This window comes from Balaenoptera musculus, chromosome X (genome assembly GCF_009873245.2).
Source record: "Balaenoptera musculus isolate JJ_BM4_2016_0621 chromosome X, mBalMus1.pri.v3, whole genome shotgun sequence".
NCBI lineage: Eukaryota > Metazoa > Chordata > Mammalia > Artiodactyla > Balaenopteridae > Balaenoptera > Balaenoptera musculus.
The window spans coordinates 37,700-58,833 of record NC_045806.1 but is presented as its reverse complement, the minus strand read 5'-3'; the positions used below and the strand labels follow the sequence as shown (position 1 = coordinate 58,833).

The 21,134-nt window shown below is 64.6% G+C and overlaps 1 protein-coding gene across 3 annotated transcripts in view; it reads left to right on the top strand.

The window, feature by feature from the left end:
- The window catches only part of PPP2R3B (protein phosphatase 2 regulatory subunit B''beta), a 62,995-nt gene extending 43,915 nt beyond the window's left edge, over positions 1 to 19,080 (top strand). For all 3 annotated transcript variants that reach the window (XM_036839935.1, XM_036839936.1, XM_036839937.1), the window contains exons 3-13: positions 3,457 to 3,560; positions 3,783 to 3,885; positions 4,672 to 4,746; positions 6,161 to 6,247; positions 8,369 to 8,525; positions 11,874 to 11,922; positions 13,023 to 13,112; positions 13,364 to 13,539; positions 14,187 to 14,305; positions 14,838 to 14,944; positions 18,285 to 19,080. In XM_036839935.1, coding sequence (XP_036695830.1) covers positions 3,457 to 3,560; positions 3,783 to 3,885; positions 4,672 to 4,746; positions 6,161 to 6,247; positions 8,369 to 8,525; positions 11,874 to 11,922; positions 13,023 to 13,112; positions 13,364 to 13,539; positions 14,187 to 14,305; positions 14,838 to 14,944; positions 18,285 to 18,435 — 1,218 coding nt within the window. In that variant the 3' untranslated portion in view covers positions 18,436 to 19,080. The remainder of the gene's footprint in view (positions 1 to 3,456; positions 3,561 to 3,782; positions 3,886 to 4,671; positions 4,747 to 6,160; positions 6,248 to 8,368; positions 8,526 to 11,873; positions 11,923 to 13,022; positions 13,113 to 13,363; positions 13,540 to 14,186; positions 14,306 to 14,837; positions 14,945 to 18,284) is intronic.
- Positions 19,081 to 21,134: the final 2,054 nt, after the last annotated feature.

Here is a 21,134-nt window from a genome sequence, read left to right as displayed (position 1 = left end):
GACGCACGGCCGTGGGACGGGACGGTGCCGTCGCCCGAGTCCGTCCAGCGAGCTCTCACGTGCCCGCGCGAGTGCTCCAGGCGGGACGCCCGAGGCCCCTGGCTCCCCGGTCCCTGCCGCCTGCGCCCTCCCGCCCCGGGAAGCGGCCGGTGCCCCCCGTGCGCCGGCTCACACAGCCCCCTCGGGGCCCTGGCGCCAGCATCCCTGGCAGGAAGCCTCCGCTGCCCGGCGCCCCAGGACGCGCGCCCACCTGCGCGGAGCAGAGGCCTTTCAGCCCGCACTGTGCCCGAGCCTCGCCCCGTGGTCCCCGCCCCAGCGTGTGCGCGAAGCCACGGAGCGTCCAGACGCACGGCCCCCGCGCAGCTGGGCTGCTCCCTCCCGGGGCGCCGAGGGTAAGGCGCCGGCGCGCTCTGGGCCTGGCGTCGTGGGCAGGAGCGGGCTCAGGCGGTCTCCCCCGGGGCGGCCCCTGGCCGCGGGCCTGCGTGGCCGGTGCTCGGGTCCTGCCAGACCATCTGCTGGCGGCTCCGCCGCCACCTCCCCGACCCGCGGGCGATGCCCATGACCCGGGTCCTGTGAGCGCCGTCGCCCGTGTGGGCTTCTGTGGGGACCCGGTTTGCGCCTTTCCTCTGCCTCTCCCTCAGGAGTCCGGCCGTGTTCACAGCCTTCTCCCTGCAGGGCCTGTCGCTCTCTTGGGCCCTTGGCCTTTTTTCCTGTACCTTTGCCTTAGTTTGAAGTCTGTGTGTGACCCCGTTGTCAGGATAATGCCCTGCGAACGTTTTCCTGGTCTGCGGCTTGTTTTTATGCCCTCGGCGACGTCTGCCCCGGAGTTCTGGTGGGGAAGCGGTTCAGTCCACCCACCTTCTCTTTCAGAGTTTTGGTGTTTGAGTCACGTTTAGGGAACCTTTGCTTCTCCAGCATCGGGACGATCTCCTACATTTCCTTCTGGAAAGTTTGGAGTTTCACTGTCCACGCTTGGGGCTGGGATCCCTCCGTCATGGTTTTGTAGAGTTGCCCCGCCGACCAGCTGGGCTCTCACTAGAGACGATCGTTCCCTCTGAGCTGCCGCCAGCTCTGTCTGTGTGCTGAGTTGGTGGGTGGCACCAGCTCAGGGGTCTGTCCCTAAACTGGTCCCTTCCTCTTTGCCCTGATGCACAGCCTCCGTGCTGTGGCTGCACGGAAGGCTTGACAGTCGTGTGCGTTTGCATGTGGGCTTTGAATGAGCTGCTTGATTTCTGCAAAACACACCTTGCTGGGTGTGCACTGGCTTTGCGTTGAATCTGTGGGTCGTCTGGGGAACAGTTGACATTTTAACACATTACTGACCGGGGGATTTTTGCAGAAACTAACGCCTGTGGCTGGAATGACGTCTCCGGTCAGAAACGTGTCAACAGCATGAAGTGTCCAGGCCAGGAATCTGTACGGTCTGTCCCTCCATTTGGGGGGGTCTTCCATTTCTCCCAGCCACGCTTTCTCGTTCCCTTTGTAGAGATCTCGCACTTTCAGTTACGTTTACCTGTAGGTTGACGTCTTTTATGCTTTTCATAGACGGCACTGTTACATTTTCTGTTTTCTAATTGCTTGTCGCCAGTGTGTGGAAATATAATTGATTTTTGTACGTTGTCCTGGGATCCCGCAGCTTTGCTGGTTTTCTGTTACAAGTAAGTCCCCTACGTACACACCTTCAAGTTGCGAACTTTTAGAGATGCGAACGTGCTTACCGTCAGCGTCAGGCACGAGTGACGTTGCAGCTTGCCCTCCGTCTCCTACTGCCGGAGATCCTTCAGCTCTACCATCTCCCACCTCCTCTCCCTCCTCCAGGCAGTAACTCTTCTTGCCTGTTCACTCGATGCCAGCCCCTGTGTGCCAGCTGTTGTACTGGACTGCCGTACTTTTCAAGGTACTGTAAAAATGTAAAAATGTTTCCTTCATCTTTTGTGTTTTTTATGTATCATTTGCATGGAAAGTATTAGAAATCTGTTACAGTACAGTACTATGCAGCCGACTGTGTTAGTTGGGTAGCTAGGCTGACTTTGTTGGACTTACAGACAAACCGGACTTTGGAACGTGCTCTCGGAATGGAACTCGTTCTTGTGTAGGGGACTTAGTGTAATTCTGGTATTTCGTAAACCTTTCGGAATTCTCCCTACCGCCGCGTATTTGTGAATTACCAGAGTTTTTCTCTTTGTCTCTGCCCCGAGCGTCCCCTCCTCCATCTCTGCTGGTGAAGCCTGTCCCGTTCCAGCTCAGGGCAGAGCCGGCCGGCACGTGTCCCCACGTGCAGATGTGAGCCGTGGGCTCCTGTGTACGCCCCTGATTACAGTGCTGTGTTCCTTTCTGTTCTTAAGTTTCCTGGCCTGTTGTTTGTTTCACTGTGATTTTTTTTTTTTTTTTACTGCTGGATTCGATTTGCTGGCCTGGATTTGTGTGGGATGTTGGCATCTCTGTTCCTGGGAGCTGAGGGGGCCTGACCTCCCCTCACAGGTGTCAGGGTCCAGGACGTGCAGCCTCGTAACAGGAGTTGGGAGACGTCCCTTGTTTCCATTCTCTGGAAGAGTGTGGGTACCATCCACGTGATTTCTTCCCTAAAGCAGGGCCCGGGATTTTCTTAGCAGGAAGGCTTTAAGCCACGGGTTCAGTCTCTTGAAATGTAGAACCGTCTGGATGTCCGTTGTCAGTTGTGGTTGGACACGTCTTTTAGTCAAGGGGTCCGCCCGTTTGCCTGCAGTTGTCGCGTTTCCTGGCCTCCAGTTTTTGGGAGTGTCAGCTGCCTGTCTGTCCAGCGCTGGCGGGCTCTGCAGTGACCGCTGACGTGGGGAGCGCGCGTTTCCTTTTTCTGCTTCTCCAGGAGTGTTGTTGAGGGGTAATTGCTTGCTTAAAAGCTTTCCGAAGAGCTGACTCGGCCTTGTTGACTCTCTCTGTTGCGTATCTGCTCTCTTTTTCTCTTCTCTCAGCCTTTGTTGTTTCCGCCCTGCTGCTTCTGCGTTTTCGGGAGGGAAGCTTAGAGCGTGGGTTTTCCGCCTGTTTCCCGGTCAGCACCTGCGTTGACAGCTGTGGCCGCCAGCCCTGCGGTCGCCTCGGCCACTGAGATGTGCCCGGGTCACAGCCTCGTGCTTGTCGCACCCCGAGTGTCCCCTGACCTCCTCCGTCACTTACGCCGCCCCGACGCGTCATCGGAGGTGCTGCACGTCCAGGGCTGGGCACGTGCTCGTCGCCTCCCTACAGCTGCCGACGTGCCGCCTCCAGTTGCGGCTGGCGGTCTGTGCCGCGTGCCCGGGAGCGCCGTTGCCGTCGGCGTCTCCGGAGTGACGGCTGGGAGAGGCTGCCCCTCCCCGCGGAGGCCCGTGGGCTGGCGCAGGCGCTGGGCTACGCGGCCGGGCTGTCTGCACGCGGTGCGCTCCCGGCCGCTGCGGGGGCTCGGGCAGCGCTAACCCTGTGTTCCCTCTCCTCCGCCCGCAGGCCTGCGGCTGCCCGCTCTACTGGAAGGGGCCGCTCTTCTGCGGCGCCGGCGGGGAGCGCACGGGCTCCGTCTCCGTGCACAAGTTCGTCGCCATGTGGAGAAAGTGAGTGCCGGGGCGGGAGTGGTGGCCCGGCCGTGCCTCTGCCTCCACTGGCCGGTGCTCCTGCGGCCGGGACAGTAAGGGACGGAGACGGATGTCCGGGGGTGCCCGGCACGGCCGCCGTGTCCCTTGCGGGGCCCCGTCCGTCTGTGTCCGTCCTCCGGAGTCTGGGGAGGGGCCTGTGGACGCGCGCGGGGTGCAGCTGGGGTGCCCTCTGTCGCCCAGGATGCTCCAGAGCTGTCACGATGACGCGGCCAAGTTCGTCCACCTGCTCGTGAGCCCCGGCGGCAACTCCCTGGCGCAGGAGGACTTCATCCCCTTCTTGCAGGTGCGTCCCCGCCTCCCCGCCGCACACGCCTCCTGTCCCCGCCTCCCCGCCGCACACGCCCTCGCCCCCGCCCCCTCCTCGCAGGCGCGCCCCGGTGTCTACACCCCGGGGGCTGGCGGGCGGGGGAGGGCGGGCTCCTCCGAAGCTGGCTCCGTGCAGCCCCTCCAGACCTGCGTGAGAGGCAGGACGGTGTAGACAGCTGCACACCTGAGCCCGCGGAGCGTGGAGTCGCACCTTCGGGCGCCGGGCCGCCCACGAGAGGCCGCTCGCGGTTTGCAGAACGCGCACTTCCAGACGCCGTTCTGGTTCCTGTAAACACAGTTTTGTTTAGCGCTTTCTGTTACGTCCTGTAGAGGGGAATCGAAGGCGGTCCCCGGTTACCCGCGTGTTCCACGTGAACACGGAGTAACCGAAGTTACCAAACCATTTGAATGGAAGCGACTTAAAGGGCTCCTGGGACTGCAGTGCTTTGTTAAGTGAGGATATCACCAATTTTCTTTCTCAGAATCTGGGGTGGAGTTCCACGGTGGTCTTTTATACATTTATACGTGTCAGATTGTTACCTTCGGCCGCGACAGGTGGCGTGCTTCCTTAGCTCGTGGCCCAGATGATTCTGTGTGATCCTTTAATTTGATGTGATTTCACGTAACCGTGTGTCTGGGGTGACGCTGCGTGAGCGGCTCTGTGGCTGGATGTGTGAACCTGGGTGTTGATGGTGGACACGTGCGCGCTTATCCCTGGGCCTGGCGGCACATCCCAGGGCCGTGTCCCGTCCCCCGTGTGCAGGACGTGGTGAACACCCACCCGGGCTTGGCATTCCTGAAGGAAGCGTCGGAGTTCCACTCCCGCTACATCACCACGGTGAGTACGAGCACGTCCGCTGCCCCTGTGGCTTCTGTGGGCGCCTGAGGCCCGGGCTCCAGGCCTGCCGTGAGGGAACGGACACCCAGCCCCTGCACCCGTGGCCCTTCACAGCCCCGCTTTCTCACCAGGAAGCGGGTGTGGGGCTCGGGCGCGGATGGGCTGTGTGTCCCACCTGGGCCCCAGCTGGGCGCGCTCAGCGAGAGCCTGGGTGGTCCTGGCCGCGTGCCCCGGGCTCGGACAGGTCGGGGCAGGCGAGGGGACGTCCACAGACCCAGCGGTCTCCCTCGCTGGGCAGCCTGGGCCCCTCAGCCTGAGGGCCTGGCCTCCTCGGCTCCAGGCCAGCATGCCCAGCGAGTTGGAGCGCGGCGGGCGGGGTGCCGGCCTGGCCCGGGGACACGAGGACTCCACAGCCCAGCCCCCGCCCCGGTCAGAGGTCGCCTGGGGAGGACGGCCCTCCGGCTCTGGGTGGAGGTGGGCAGCGCCGCGGCCCCATGGCACACTTGTTGCGTGGCACGGAGCCGTCGCTCGTGGAAGCCCGCGTGCCCGCGGTTCCACAGGCCTCCCTCCGCCCCCTCACCGCTCCACGTCGCCCTGAGGGGTCGTCGCCGAGGAGCGGTGCCCGGAGCCGTGCCTTATTCCAGCGGCGGCAGGGAGCGCTGCGTGTGAACGGGGCTGGGTGCCAGGAGCTCCGTTCCCGTGCCCCGGCCTCCGTGCGCAGACAGGACAAGGCAGGGCACGTCCGGGCGGAGGGGACGGGCTACAGCAGGGACGGGGGAGGGGATGCCCCGGGAGGAGGACAGGTGAGGGGACAGCCCGTGGCAGGGACAGGTGAGGGGACGTCTCAGATGAGGACAGGTGAGCAGATGCCCTGGGACAGGCGAGGGGCGTCCCCACCTGGGAGCAGAGCTAAGCCCCGTGGCCAAGGTGGGCCTCACTGTGCAGGGCGCAGGGGTCACTCTCTGGCCTTAACGTTTTCCATTCAGTGGTCAGTTGAGCGTCCGTGGAAGCATTGGGAGCAGTTTCTCAAACCACCCGCAGTGTAAGAAAGACTCCCAGCCACACAGGAACTGCATGCCCACGCCGTCCCAGCTCAGGTGTGGCCATCTCACCCGGACATCCCCCTGCATGTGGCAGCGGGTCCGCCTTTCCTGCCACCTGTGTCCTCCCTGCAGCTGGAGGCAGGACTGCTTCCCCCCCACCGTCTGATGACGTGCGGGGCGGTCGCCCTCTGCTGGCGACACGGGGCCCTGCGGCCCAGGGTGCGGAGCTCCTGGTGAGGCCAGGCAGGAGCTCGTAGGCGAGGTCCCAGGCTGGGTACCTGCAGGACCACACGTGGGGTTGCTGCACAGTCACGTGCGGGGCCCCCAGCCCCCCGCGTCCCGGTGCTCAGCCGACGGGCCTCCTCCTACAGGTCATACAGAGGATCTTCTACACGGTCAACAGGTCTTGGTCCGGGAGGATCACGTGCGCGGAGCTCCGGAGGAGCACGTTCCTGCAGGTGGGTGGCGGCTGCCCGAGGGGACACGGGGCCTCCTGCATGCCCCTGCCCACTCATCCAGCCTCCCGGCATCCACCGCGACCCATCCACCCATCCCTCCGCCCGCCCCCCAGCGATCCCCCATCCCTCCACCAACCTGTCAGCGGTCACCCCACCCGTCTGCCCACCCGTCGTCATTACCCCACCCAGCCTCCCTCCCTCCCTCCCTCCCTTCCCTTCCCCAACGTCATCCGTTTCTCCGCCCACACGCCAATAGTCCATTCTTTATCCACATACACGTCGTCCGTCGGTCCACTCACCCCTCTGCCCACCCGTCGTCTCTCCCTGCACCCACCAGCCTGTCACCCGTCCCTCCATCGGCTAACGCATCACCTGTTTCCCCCACCCGGTCCACCCACCCGTCGTCCACCTCCTTGTCCATCCACCCATCCGTTACCCATCCCTCCAGCACGCTATCACCTGTTCCTGCCTCGATCCCCCACCCACCATCCCCTTCTTCATCTACCCACGCACTCGTTCATCCCTCCACCCCCCCACCAGTAACCCGTCGCTACACCAACCCCTAGATCATCCCTCTGTCCACCCTCCCATTCTCCATCCCCCTCCCTCCACCCACCCACTCTCCATCCGCCTCCCTCCATCCTCCCATTCTCCATTCCTCCACCCCTCCACCCAGCACCCAGCTTATCCGCAGTCACCCCATTCATCTGCCCACCTGTCGTTACCCCACCCACCTTCCATCCCTCCACCCAGCACCCAGCTTATCCGCGGTCACCCATCCAGCACCCAGCTTATCCACGGTCACCCCATTCATGTGCCCACCTGTCATCGTTACCCCACCCACCTTCCATCTCTCCACCCAGCACCCAGCTTATCCGCGGTCACCCATCCAGCACCCAGCTTATCCACGGTCACCCCATTCATGTGCCCACCTGTCATCACTACCCCACCCACCTTCCATCCCTCCACCCAGCACCCAGCTTGTCCGCGGTCACCCATCCAGCACCCAGCTTATCCACGGTCACCCCATTCACGTGCCCACCTGTCATCGTTACCCCACCCACCTTCAATCCCTCCACCCAGCACCCAGCTTGTCCGCGGTCACCCCACTCATCTGCCCACCTGTCATCACTACCCCACCCACCTTGCATCCCTCCACCCAGCACCCAGCTTGTCCACGGTCACCCATCCAGCATCCAGCTTATCCACGGTCACCCCATTCATGTGCCCACCTGTCATCACTACCCCACCCACCTTCCATCCCTCCACCCAGCACCCAGCTTGTCCGCGGTCACCCATCCAGCACCCAGCTTATCCACGGTCACCCCATTCACGTGCCCACCTGTCATCGTTACCCCACCCACCTTCCATCCCTCCACCCAGCACCCAGCTTGTCCGCGGTCACCCCACTCATCTGCCCACCTGTCATCACTACCCCACCCACCTTGCATCCCTCCACCCAGCACCCAGCTTGTCCACGGTCACCCATCCAGCATCCAGCTTATCCACGGTCACCCCATTCATGTGCCCACCTGTCATCGTTACCCCACCCACCTTCCATCCCTCCACCCAGCACCCAGCTTATCCGCGGTCACCCCACTCATCTGCCCACCTGTCATCACTACCCCACCCACCTTGCATCCCTCCACCGTCATCCGTCCCTCGTCCCCCGACTCGTCCATCATCCGTTCATCTTCCTTCCTTTCCTTTATCCACCCGCCCACCCTTTTTCTTCTTCCATTCGTCGTGTACCCTTCCTTTCCCCTTGCCCATCCCGGAGGCACGGCCCCGCCCTCTGGGGAGCGGGTGCACCCGGGTTCTGCGGACCTGTGCGTGTCGACAAGGGCGGGGCTGACCCGCTCGCGTCAGGAGCCCCCGGGCACGAGAGCGTACGTGCTTGGGCTGCTCCGTGCTGCAGTCTCGGGGCCCTGACCGGTGCGCCCCGACCTGGGTGCTGGGCTCCCAGCCCTCAAGCAGGTCTCCACCAGCGCTGACCCTCCACCCTCAGGACGTGAGACTCCTGGGCGGGGCGGGGTGGGGGGGGGTCCCACCTGCGGGAGGCCCGTCTCCACGCTGCAGCCGGAGGTGCCTGGCAGCGGTCTTCTGGGTCTGTCCTGGCAGAACGTGGCGCTCTTGGAAGACGAGGCGGACATCAACCAGCTGACCGACTTCTTCTCCTACGAGCACTTCTACGTCATCTACTGCAAGTTCTGGGAGCTGGACACGGACCACGACCTGCTCATTGACGCGCAGGACCTGGCCCGGCACAGCGACCACGGTGAGGGCGCGGCCGGCGGGCGGCGGGGACGCAGCACAGGACGCATGGGGACCGGGACGGACACGGGACACGGCACGGGACGCACGGGGACCGGGGCGGACACGGGACACGGCACAGGACGCACGGGGACCGGGGCGGACACGGGACACGGCACGGGACCTGTGGGGACCGGGGCGGACACAGGACACGTGGGAATGGGGCAGACACGGGACACAGCACAGAACGGATGGGGGTCGGGGCGGACACAGGACACGGCACGGGACGCAGGGGGACCGGGGCAGACACGGGACACGGCACGGGACACGTGGGACCGGGGCAGACACGGGACACAGCACAGGACGCATGGGGGTCGGGGCGGACACGGGACAGCACGGGACCCGCGGGGCCCGGGACGCGCAGGTCCTGCCGTTGGTGGAGGCGCTCTCTGGGGGGCGTGGAGCCCCCGTCCTGAGCAGAGGCAGCGGCTGCCCCACACAGGGTCCGTCCGTCCGTCCCCCCGCTCTCCCCGCCCACCTCCCCTCCATTTGTGCTCAAGTGTTTCGGGGCCACCCCACCCGTCATTTCACGCCAGGTCCCCTGATGAGCCCCGGCGTGGGCCAGTCTGGGTGCTGCCCTGAGCCCCCAGCACCAGTTCCCATAGCTGAGCAAACTGTCCCCGTATGCTGTATCTCTCGGCAGCGTTCCCCTCCCTCCCTCCCTCCTCCCGCGGCTTCCTGCTCTGTTTCGGGGCCTCGAGCGGCCCGTCTGCGGAGTGGACGGTGCCCTGTCTGCGTGGGCGGCTCTGGGCACCGTCCTGAGGCCAGATTCCAGCTCGGGGCCACTGGGGCCGGGGCGGGTGGGACGGCGGCGGCGGGCCCCCGGGAGCCGTCCTGAGGGGAGGGAACGGCGGAGCGGAGACGCAGTTCTCTGAGAGGTTGTACTTCTGGCTTCTGGGTTTGACTGTGAGCTTCCGTGCCTTCTCACCACAGAAAGGCCTGAGAAGTTGCACTCTGGCCTCTCACAGTTCAGGAGCAGCAGGGGGGAATCCAGTGTCAATGCTTCTTTGATGAGAGAAAATTATCACCTCCCACCTCCCGTGACAAGAAATCACATTTTCAGGGTACACAGAGTGGGCCAGAATTTAAGTGCGCTGTGGGTTCTTAGTTTTAGAAACAATTTTCTTAAGACTGCACGTTTTCGTGTAACGGATATTTCACGTACCCACGCGCACAACCGAATTTCTGCATCCTCGGGGCGTGTGTCTTGTCTGTGGTGACGGGGCCCGGACGTGAGCTCCCCGGGGCACTGTCTGCTTGCTATATCTCTTGGACTGGCCTTGCAAGGGTGCCGTGGACGCTGGCGTGTGGACGCCTGAGCGGACGTGGGTCTCTCTCAACTCTGTCCCTAAATTCGACGCCTGGTCTCAACTCCAACTCCCTCTGTGATCTCGGGAATAGCTCCAGGCGCAGACCCGTGGTGGCCGGCACGTGGTTCCCCAGATCGGGGGTCACCTGTCCCCGCCTGTCCCCACGACCCTCTCCTGGTGCCCACATCCCTGTGTCCCTGTGTCCACCCCGTCGAGGTCTCACGTCAGGGCGTCTCGTGGGGCTGGTGTTGGGGCTTTGTCACCAGGCTGGGCTGGTGGCGTTGTGGCCTCGTCTGTCCTGGAGACACGACTGACTGTGGGGACCGTGGTCTTGCGGCCAGCACAGGACACTGGGTGGCTTTGGGCACAGTCCCCCAGCTGTGGACGTGAGTGCCGTGATGCGTCCCTCCCCTTCCATCTGCCGCTTCCTAACCTACCAGGTCCTGCACCAGAGGCGGCAGGGCTCCTCCTTACGTCGTGGGAAGGAACGGGCAGAGGGGCAGAGCTGACCTGTCCCGTGTCCCACGGACGAGTGGGTTCTGGTCTCAGATTGCCGGTCGTGGCAGTGAGTCTGAGTCAGCTGTCCAGTTCCCTGGGGCTGTTGTCATGGCGGGATGGGGAGGGACCCTCAAAGAACAGGAAATTATCCTCCCAGTTCTGAGGCCAGAGGTCCAAAATCAACGCATTTATGAAGGACTGTCATCCAGGAGGGGCTTCCTGAGGCGGCTGTATCGGATGACCGCAAATCGGGGGCTTAAAATCCACCCTCCCCCACCCTGGGGACCAGCCGTCTGAGGTCAAGGTGCCCCAGGGCCGCGCTCCCTCCAGAGGCTCCAGGGGAGGGTCCTTCCCGCCTCTTCCAGCTTCTGGGGGCTCCAGGCGTCCCTGGGCTTGTGGCCGCCCATCCCTCCTGTCTCTGCCTCTGTCTTCCCGGGGCTTCTCCTCTGTGTCTGGGTCTCTCCTCTTCTGTCTCTTAGAAGGACCCTGTCATTGGATGTAGGGCCACCCTCCTCCAGGAGGACCTCATCTCAGACCCTTCACTGCATCACATCTGCAGAGACACTGTTTCCACATAAGGTCCCGTTCGCAGCCCAGGAGTCAGGACGTGGACGTGTCTTTCTGAGAAACACTGTTCAGCCTCCGACACCATCTGGTCATTTCCCGTTAGAGGTGACTTTCAGTGAGGCCGGATGACTTGGGGGAAAAGACACTTGGTCTTTATTTCCCCATTTTTGTGGCTATAGATCTTGGGTATGGGCTGAAAAGTGTCCCCAAAATTTACACGATGAAGCCCTGACCCCCGGGACCTCAGGATGTGACAGTATTTGGAGATGAGGCCTTCAAAGAGGGGATGAAGGTAAAATGAGGTCACTAGGGTGGGTCCTGATCCCACAGGACAGGTGTCCTTATAAGAAGAGATCAGGGCCCAGACACACACAGAGGGACAGCCCTGTGAGGACACAGGGAGGAGAGGGCCGTCTACACGCCCAGGAGAGAGGCCTCAGGAGGGACCAGCCCTGCCCACACCTGGATCTCAGACTGCAGCCTCCGGGACTGGGGGAGAAATAACGTGTGCCGCTTAAGCCACCCCGTCTGCGGTGCTTCATCATGGGAGCCCCAGCCGACTGATTTGGTGTCTTTCACTCTTCCATCCTCTTAGTTGCCAGCGGGTTGGATGCATTTGTGTGCTGATCACAACAACTGAGTGTTTGGAGGCAGAGCCTCCGAGAGGGTGGACGTGTGCGTCCTGCCTTTACCGCCCACTCTGTCTTGGGGCCCCTGGGCCAGCTCTTCACTCTGCTTTGCTCTGGGCTCAGGTCCGGGACTGGAACGCGCCGGGCAGCGCTGAGGGAGGCCGGGAGCAGGAGGTTCAGTCCCGAGGGTTCCGCCTGACCGGGCTCGGGTCTCGGCCTTCAGACCTGAGCCCGCCTGGCCACCTGCACGGCTGCGACGCTGGGCCAGGAGCAGCGTGCGGGGCTCACGGCCGGCTTCCTCTTTTGCAGCCATATCCACCAAGATGATCGAGAGGATCTTCTCCGGAGCCGTGACGCGGTGCGTCCCAGCCACTCTCGTCGGGGTTTGGGCTGATGTTCCGCACGCGCATCCGGGTCTGACTCATTCGCTCCTGATGTGAGGTGGCCGTGCTCTGGGAGCGTGTGCCATCGTCACATGAGGTCGTGAGTTAGGGACACGTGTACACACCTTTGTCACACGAGGTCACGAGTCGGGGACACATGCCACTCACAGGTCACATGTAAGGGACACGCCATCGTCACATGAGGTCGTGAGTTAGGGACACGCATACACACCTTTGTCACACGAGGTCATGAGTCGGGGACACACCTTTGTTACACGAGGTCACGAGTCGACACATGCCACTCACAGGTCACATGTAAGGGACACGCCATTGTCACAGGTCGTGAGTTATGGACACGCGTACACATCTTTGTCACACGAGGTCACGAGTTGGGGACACACCTTTGTTACACGAGGTCACGAGTCCGGGACACATGCCACTCACATGAGGTCACATGTAAGGGACACGCCATTGTTGCATGAGGTCGTGAGTTAGGGACACGCATACACACCTTTGTCACATGAGGTCACAAGTAGGGGACACACCTTTGTTACACGAGGTCACGAGTCTGGGACACATGCCACTCACATGAGGTCACATGTAAGGGACACGCCATTGTTGCATGAGGTCGTGAGTTAGGGACACGCATACACACCTTTGTCACACGAGGTCACAAGTCAGGGACACACCTTTGTTACACGAGGTCATGAGTCGGGGACACATGCCACTCACATGAGGTCACATGTAAGGGACACGCCATTGTCGCATGAGGTCGTGAGTTAGGGACTCGCGTACACACCTTTGCCACGAGGTCGTGAGTCGGGGGACACAGGCCCCTGCCCCTGAGGCTGTGAGGCGGCTGTGACCACGGAGGCTGCTCCTGCCCCAGCTGGGCCCCAGGGACCCTCCTCCGGGTCACGTGGTCTCTCAGGGCTTGTCCCGAGGAGGAACCAAGGGTGCAGGACTGGGCCGGGTGCAGGGTTCCCCACGCCCCGGGGGAGGTGGGCGGGGACCCCGCCTCAGGCCACTGCTGCCTGACACAGTCTTTGTCTCTCGGTTCCGGCCCTGAATCCAGAGGGAAAAAAGTGCAGAAAGAAGGAAAAATAAGCTACGCTGACTTTGTCTGGTTCTTGATCTCCGAGGAAGACAAGAAAACCCCAACCAGGTGAGTATCTGGCAGCTGCCCTCTGCCCCACTTGCTGGAACACTTGGAAGCAGGGGCTGGTGGGCACCCCCGAGCGAGGGCGCCCCCCCCCCGTGATCCACCTGGGCAAGGTCAGACACAGGCGGGGCTCGCGCTGGGGGAGGGTGACCGGGTGCTGGCGTCTGTCCCAGGCGGGGCTCGCGCTGGGGGAGGGTCCCCGGGTGCTGGGGTCCGTGTTGGGCGGCCATGCTGACCGTGGCCCGGCGTCACAGCGTCGAGTACTGGTTCCGCTGCATGGACCTGGATGGGGACGGGGTGCTGTCCATGTACGAGCTGGAGTACTTCTATGAGGAGCAGTGCCGCCGGCTGGACAGCATGGCCATTGAGGCCCTGCCCTTTGAGGACTGCCTGTGCCAGATGCTGGACCTGGTGAAGCCCCAGAGCGAAGGTGGTGCCGGGGGGCGGGGTCCCCCCGTGAGACAGGGACACCCCCGGGGGAGGGGGTCCCCCGACCCCATGGCCCGGTGCCTGTGCTCCCTCACGGCCCACGTGGGGAGCCCAAGCCCGGGACGCCCGGTGTGGGCACTTCAGAGGGCCCCCCGCCCTCGGCTCCCCCTCGTCCGGCCCTGTGCTGGGGTCCCCGGGGTGTGTTTGGTGGGTGTGGGAGCCGGGAGCCCACCAGGTGCGTCCGTCCAGGGGCGCCCAGGACACCTTCCAGGGTCAGAGGCTGGCTCTGCCCGGACCCACCCGCCTCAGTCGGTGTCGTGCGTCCGTGTCCTGCACCCTGGTCTCAGGTGTCGGCACCGGGGGCCACAGTGTCCTGGGCCTTCCTGCCCTGGCTTAGGGGCTCCTGCCCCGTGTCCGCGGGTCCAGGGCAGCTCGGGCCCCGCCCTCAGGTGACTCGCGCGCGGCCCTCACTGCATCGGGCCCTGTCTCCCGCCCGTCCCCTTCCCCGGGCTTCTGCCCACACCCGTGGCCTGGCTCGCGGCGGGGGACGCTGGGTCCTGAGGCGCGTCGTTACGCACGCACGGAGGGGACGCGGCTCCTGGGCGCACGTGGGAGCCGTGTGAGCTCACGTGCCGCCCCTGCCCGCAGGGAGGATCACGCTTCACGACCTGAAGAAGTGCAAGCTGGCCAGCGTCTTCTTCGACACCTTCTTCAACATCGAGAAGTACCTGGACCACGAGCAGAGAGAGCAGGTCTCCCTGTTCAGGGTGAGCGGGGGGAGTGGGGCGCGGGGCGCGGGGGCACCTCCGGGTCCCCTCCCCCTCCCCCCTGGGTGACATGACGTGCATGCTTCCCGCAGGAGAGCAGGTCTCCCTGTTCAGGGTGAGCGGGGGGCGGGGCGCGTGGGCACCTCCGGGTTCCCTCCCCCTACCCCCCGCCCGTGTGACACGACGCGCACGCTTCCCGCAGGAGAGCAGGTCTCCCTGTTCAGGGTGAGCGGGGGGCGGGGCGCGTGGGCACCTCCGGGTTCCCTCCCCCTCCCCCCCACCCGGGTGACACGACGCGCACGCTTCCCGCAGGAGAGCAGGTCTCCCTGTTCAGGGTGAGCGAGGGGCGGGGCGCGTGGGCACCTCCGGGTTCCCTCCCCCTCCCCCCCGCCCGGGTGACACGACGCGCACGCTTCCCGCAGGAGAGCAGGTCTCCCTGTTCAGGGTGAGCGGGGGGCGGGGCGCGTGGGCACCTCCGGGTTCCCTCCCCCTCCGCCCCACCCGTGTGACACGACGCGCACGCTTCCCGCAGGAGAGCGAGAGCGAGGGCCCCGAGATGTCCGACTGGGAGAGGTACGCCGCCGAGGAGTACGACATCCTGGTGGCTGAGGAGGCCGTGGGGGAGCCCTGGGACGACGAGTAAGGGCGCGGCGGGGACACGGGGGCCCGGGACGCGGGGACGGCCAGCTGGGGGGGACGGGGGCCCGGGATGCGGGGACGGCCAGCTGGGGGGAACGGGGGCCCGGGATGCAGGGACGCAGGTTGGGGGACGGGGACACTCCCCCTGTGTCACAGCCCGAGGAGCCCGCAGGCAAGAGACGCCTGCTTTGCTCCACCTGCCGCCGCCCCACCCCGAGGGCAGGGACCTGTGGAGGCTGGGCCCGCAGCTCCCCGCCCTGTCCCCGGGCGCTCACCCCGCTCCCGACCGCCCGGCCTCACGCCGCCCTGGCCCCGGGAGGGCTTCCTGCTGAGTCAGGCCCTTCCGCGGCTCCACACACGGTCCTCCGGGGTCCCGTGTGCCATCTCCCGAGCTCTCTCGCCCTCGGGGGTGGGACCAGCAGGCGGCTTGAGGGGCGCAGAGCCCAGCCCTGCGGAAGGGTGGCCGGGGGAGCCGGCAGGGCAGCCCCTCGGGGGGCTTCCCGTCGGGGAGCATGGTTGTAGCTCAGTGGGCGCGCCTGCCGACGACGCCCCTCCTCCCCCGTGGCTGGCGGGTGTGGACAGGTGAGGGGAGCCGGGGACTGCGCGTCTCCCCCAGGGCCTTGGTCCTCAGGCTTGAAAGTAGCCTTGCGGTAGAGGAGGGTTGGGGTCCAGCGTTCATGCCTGGGTCCCTGATGGGCTCGGACCCCCACCCGGTCCCGCCCAGAGCCTCCCCGCCTGCCTCTTCCCCTGCCGTGGCTGCTCGGCCCCAGGGCCGGGGCTGGCACAGCTCCTCGTGTGTGTGGCGCACGGGTGGCAGTGGAGCCCGGGGCTTGAGGGTCACCCTCCGCCTCTGAGGAGGGGGCTTCAGCTTGCCGACAGCGGCGCTGCCTGCCCAGGGGTCCGAGGGGGTTCAGAGTGGGTGGGAGGGTGAGCACGCCTGTCACCCCGGACCCCGCCCACCCTCAGGGCCTGTCTTTGGTCCAGGTGTTTGGCCTTTTCCAGAAGGTCACAGAGGTGGAATCCCCCAGCCCCTTCACGCCCGCCTTTGCTCTCAGCACGTGGCCTCTAAGAGCCCCGCGCGTCCCTGGGCGCGTCAGGAGGTTGGGCCCCTTCACACCTGGCCGCGTCCTCACCGGCGATGGACGCTTGCTTGCTGGTGTCTGTTGCTTCGGGCCTGGGCACGCGTGGACGGCTGCACGGTTGAGACGTGCGAGCTGGTTTCGTGGGGCTGTAAGCGCTCGTCTCCTGGCTCAGAGCCTGGGCGGGAGGTTCCGGGTCACCTCCACGAGCCGCCCACCCATCTTCCCACGTGGCTGCGCCACTTTGCGTCCCCGCCGGTGTCGGGCGTGCGTTCCCGCCGCTCCACATCCTCGCCGGCTCTGCCGTGGTTACGGTTGGTTTGTTTTTTTAATTGTAGCCACTCGGACGTGTGCAGCAGGATTGCGTCCCGGCTTTAGCTGTCCTTGTCGCCCTTTTCTGGTGAAGGGCCGTGTCTTCTGTCTGTTCCCCATCGTGGGTTATTTGTTTCCTTTTGATCGAGTCTCGGGTTCTTTACGTCTTCTGGATACAAGCCCTTCAGGAGAGAGGGGACTTGTATTTCCTCGCCGTTTGTGGTGTATCTTTTCCTTCTCCTAACCTTGTGTATCACGGAGGAGACACTCTGAACTTTGATGAACTGCCATTTGTCACTTTGTCTTTATGGGCTGGGCTTTGGCGTCACGTGTAAGAAATGATTGCCTAATCCAAAGCCACAGAGACTCTTCTGGAAGTTGCAGCGTTTTCCACTTTACGCTGGGTCTGTGATCTGCTCTGAGGGACCTCCCCTGCGGGGCATGGGGCTGGTCCCGGTTATTTTTTATGCACGTGGATGTCCAGTGTGACGCAAGGCCACCAGGTCGGCATCTCCGTTGAGAATCACTTGACCGTGTCTGTGGGTCTGTCTGTGAGCTCCTTCGGTTCTGTTGACGCTCGTCTCTGTCCGGCCCCCGGTGCAACGCCGTCTCGCTTGCCGTGGCCTCGGGGTGCGGCAGTGATCACGTAGCGAGGCCTCCGACTCTGGTCTTGCTCAGAACCGTCTGGGTCACTCCGGTTGCTTTGGCTTCTGTGTGAATCGTAGAGTCGGCCTGACTGTCCAGGAAGCGCCTGGGAGACGTTTACTGGGCTGAGCCGGGTCTCTACGTGGTGAGACTTGGCACCGTGACCGGGCGACCACCTGTGAGTTGGTCTCGGGACCGTCTGTCCCGTGACCGGTGTGGCTGGCCTCTGGCCGCCCACCCGGCTGTGCTTCCTGCAGCTGCGAGGTAACCCGGCCTCTGCGAGGTGAGACCCCGCGTGCTTCAGCATGGTGTCGGCTGTGCTGGTTCCTTTGTTTCGACGTGGACGTTTACGAACAAGCTTGTCTCTACACAATATTAAGCTGAGACTCTGAGGAAGGAACGAGCGCTCTGGGGACAGTGACGCCTTAGTGACATCGGGCTTCCTGACCCGCAAAGCACTCTTTCCGTTTTTTAGGCCTCTGACCTCTCCTGCCAGTGTTGTGTAGTTTTCAGTGTATGGATCTTACACGTGTTTTGTGAGATTTGTACTTGAGTACGTCGTCGTGTTTGGTATTGAAGCAGTCCTGCTGAGGTCTCCGTCCCAGCAGTTCACTGGTGACGTAGAGAAATACGGTTTATTCATCTTGTGGTGGTTCCTCCACCACCCAGCACGGTGCTGAATCAGAGTGGTGACGGGAGACGGCCTGGCCTTGATCCCACGTCAGGGGTGGAGTCCCCCGCTGCCCGGGAAGTGTGACGCTGCTGTGGGATGCTTCCGCCCACGTGCTTCCCCAGCCTGCGGACACTCCGCTTCACTGCCGTTTGCGGAGACTCTGAATCCTGCGCTTTGTCAGCTGCTTTGGCCAGGTGGCCCCTCGCCTGTCGTCTGCCGACACAGATACAGTGTGGTTCTTGTGGTTGAACCGGCTTTGCCTTCCCGTGACAAACCTGGTCACGGTACATGGGCCTTCTCGTTTGTTCTCGGATTCTGCTGCAGCGATCACTTGCAGTTTCTTGTGACACTGTGCCCTGCTGTGGCACCGGGGTCACGCGGGCCTCCTGGCAACCATCCTGGAGTCGGGGTCACGGCCTCCTGCAACAGTGAGGGTGCCTCCTCCCGCCCTCGGGAGGAGTTTGGGTGGGGGACGTGCCTGTTTTCCCCGCGGGCAGGACTCAGCAAGGAGGCCGTCGGCGTGGCGGTCCTGCGCTCACGCATTGGGGGTCTGCCAGCAGCGCCTCCGGCCGTGGGGGAGCACAGGTGGGGGGCGCGCCCGCCCGTGTCCTCACGAAGCCCCTCCCTGCAGGTACGAGGCGGAGCTCAGCCCCGTGGACCAGAAGCTGGGCGCGCTGCGGTCTCCACTGGCCCAGAGGCCCTTCTTCGAGGTGCCAACCGGCCTGGGCGCCGTCGAGCTGTATGAGTACGAGTGCGGGGATGACGACCTGCCGCCCTCGTGACCTGTGGCCTCCGTGGGGCGTGAACGCGGCCTCTGCCTCGGGAACAGAACGGTGTGCTCGTGGAGCTCTTTTACAGAAAGTGAAGTGCGTTTGTATGGAGAGATGTTCTTATTTATTCAGCACAGAAGCTGGCCAGAGACGGTCACTGAGGGGGGCCCCACCCGCCCCGGAGGAGCTGCCGCGCGTGCGAGAGCCCCAGCCCGGCCTGGCGGCGAGGACACGCGCCCCAGCGTCCCCGGCAGGCAGGGCGACCTCGGCCCCGCTGTCCAGCTTCCAAGTGTAGGTGTTTGCAGACTCGCGTTGCCTGGCCAACGGTTCACCTCGTCTGGCTGAGCGGCTCCCAGGCGCCACCCAGGAGATCTGCCTGCGGTCGTGGAGGTGCGCTGACTTCGGGGCGGGGTGTGGTCGTCAGGAACATTCCAGGAGCCCCGGCGCCTCCGTCCCGCGGGCGCCCCCGCAGGGGCCACTGTCCTGGCCACAGCTTCTCCCCCAGAGGGAGCGCCCACGTCAGCATATCATCTTTTACTGTTTTTGTGTAAATGTACAGAATATGTAAAGTTGAGCTTTATTTGCTGTGCAGAGCAGTTTAAAAACGTTTTATGAGATCACGTTTGTATTTTCAAATAAAGAATTTAAGGATTTTCAGCCCCAGGCTCACCTTGGGACAAAAACGGACACAGCGGCCGGGGATTCCGAATGCAGGTCACAGAGGGACGTGGGGACAGACGGTGGTGTCAGTGCGGGGAGACCGCAGGGTGTGGAGGCCCTCAGGGCAAGGAGCCGGGGGCGCAGGTCCCAGGCCCTGGGCCCCGGGGCACTTGCAGCCTGACCCTCTGGCCACGGTGGGCCCGGGTGGCCGCTGTCGCCCGCGGTCACTTCTGATCTGTGCGTGACGGGGCGCGAGCCTTCCCCGCAGACACCACAGGGAGGCCCCGACGCCCACCCTCCACGCCGCTCGGGCCACCCCCGGGTCCGGCACGGCTGAGTCGGCACCAACCTGAGACTTGAGAGGAGGGCGCGGCCCCGCGTGTCCAGGGGGAGGTGGCCGACGAGCGTCCCCCTGCCCAGGCCAGGGACAGGTTGTCTAAGGTCTGGGCACTGAGCAGACCTCAGGGAATGAGTCCGTCCACCCTGCAGCTGGGCCCGCGGCGGTGGACAGAAGACGCGCCCACGGCAGGGCCGGCAGCGAGAGGAGGAGCTGGCCCCCCGCAGAGCCAGACCACGTGGGACCACACAGGGCAGAGCCCCCCCGGACTGGTGCACTGACCATGCGGAGTCTGCACAAGGTGCCCCGGAGGGGGCACCTCTGCTCCTAAAGGGCCGTCCCAGGCCCACACTCACCGGGGCTCCGGCAGCACTGCCCCAGCCTGGAGTCAGGAGGGACGCCAGGACCCCAGGGCGCCCCCGACCCAGTGGCCTGAGCCACGCGGGCCTGGGCGCACGCCTGAGGCGCCCAAGCGAGCCCCAGTCTACACCTGGGGTATCAGAGCACCTGGGGTGGCTCAGTGGGGCCTGGGCCACCTGACAACCAGCCAGCCGCTGGTGATGGTGCACACGGTGGCCCCGGGTCACTGGGACCAGGGCCTGGATCCCCGGTGCTGACTGCACAGGGGCCCCTCCCATCCCCACGCTGGGCTCAGGTCTCACCTGGGAGACCCCAGCGGCTGCAGAGTCCCACCTGCTCCCTCACTGCCCCCCATTACCCACAGCACAGGGGACGCCTCACCTGCTGGACTGGGGATTTGCAGACGGTTCTGGGTTCCCCGCCGACCACGGAGGTGCCGGCCAGGGCGTCCAGGTGGAGCTCGTCCCCGCGGGCAGCTCTGCAGTGGCAGGAGCGGTCAGCCGCGGTGGCACAGCAGGGCTGCTGCATTCCCCCCCCAGGCCACTCCCTGTTCCGAGGACGCCCGCCTCTCATCCCCCGCCCCCCCCACCTCCCCACAGTCCCCTTGGGGGCGGCAACGGGTTGTCGACAGGCTCCGCGCCCCCCTCGCCCAAGGCCTGCACGCCCTCGGGGATGAAGTCCCACAAGTGGGCGAGCCTGCAGCAACAGGGTACCTGGATGGGGACGGGGACGGGGGAGGGGACCCCCCAGGAGCCCACCTGTGCCCCCTCCCCACGCTCACAGCGGCGAGGACGCCGTGCGGGGACACGGAGGCTCGGGGGCGGGGGAGCGCCCTGCCCCGCGGGAATCCCCCCGGCCCTCCTCACCACAGCGCGGGCCGGGCACTCACGCTCTGCCAGGATCCTGCAGAACTGGGCGAGCAGGAGCAGGACGCCGAGGCTGGGGACGCACTGGCGGCTGTGGTCCTCCTCTGTCCTTCCGTCCTTCACCTGGGGCTCCGGGGCCTCGGGCCTCCGGGAAGGCGAAGGCCTGCCCATCCCTGGAGGCGGGGCTCAGGGAGAGGGCGGGGCGTATGCAGGGATGGGCCTAGAGGGCGGGGCCAGTGTGGGTGGGGCCAGGTGTGGGCGGGGCTCAGGACTTAGAGCTCAGAGAAGTGGGCGGGGCTCAGGTGGAGGGGTGAGGCTTAGAGACGGGGTGGGTCCAGAGGAGGGGCGGGACTGCTAGGGCGGGGCCAGAGGTGGGCGGGGCTCAGGACTTGGAAGAGCTCTAATGGGGGAACCGGAGCTCAGAGAAGTGGGCGGGGCTCAGGCAGAGGGGCGGGACCTAAGCGTACCTGTGCACCCGGTGGGTGGCG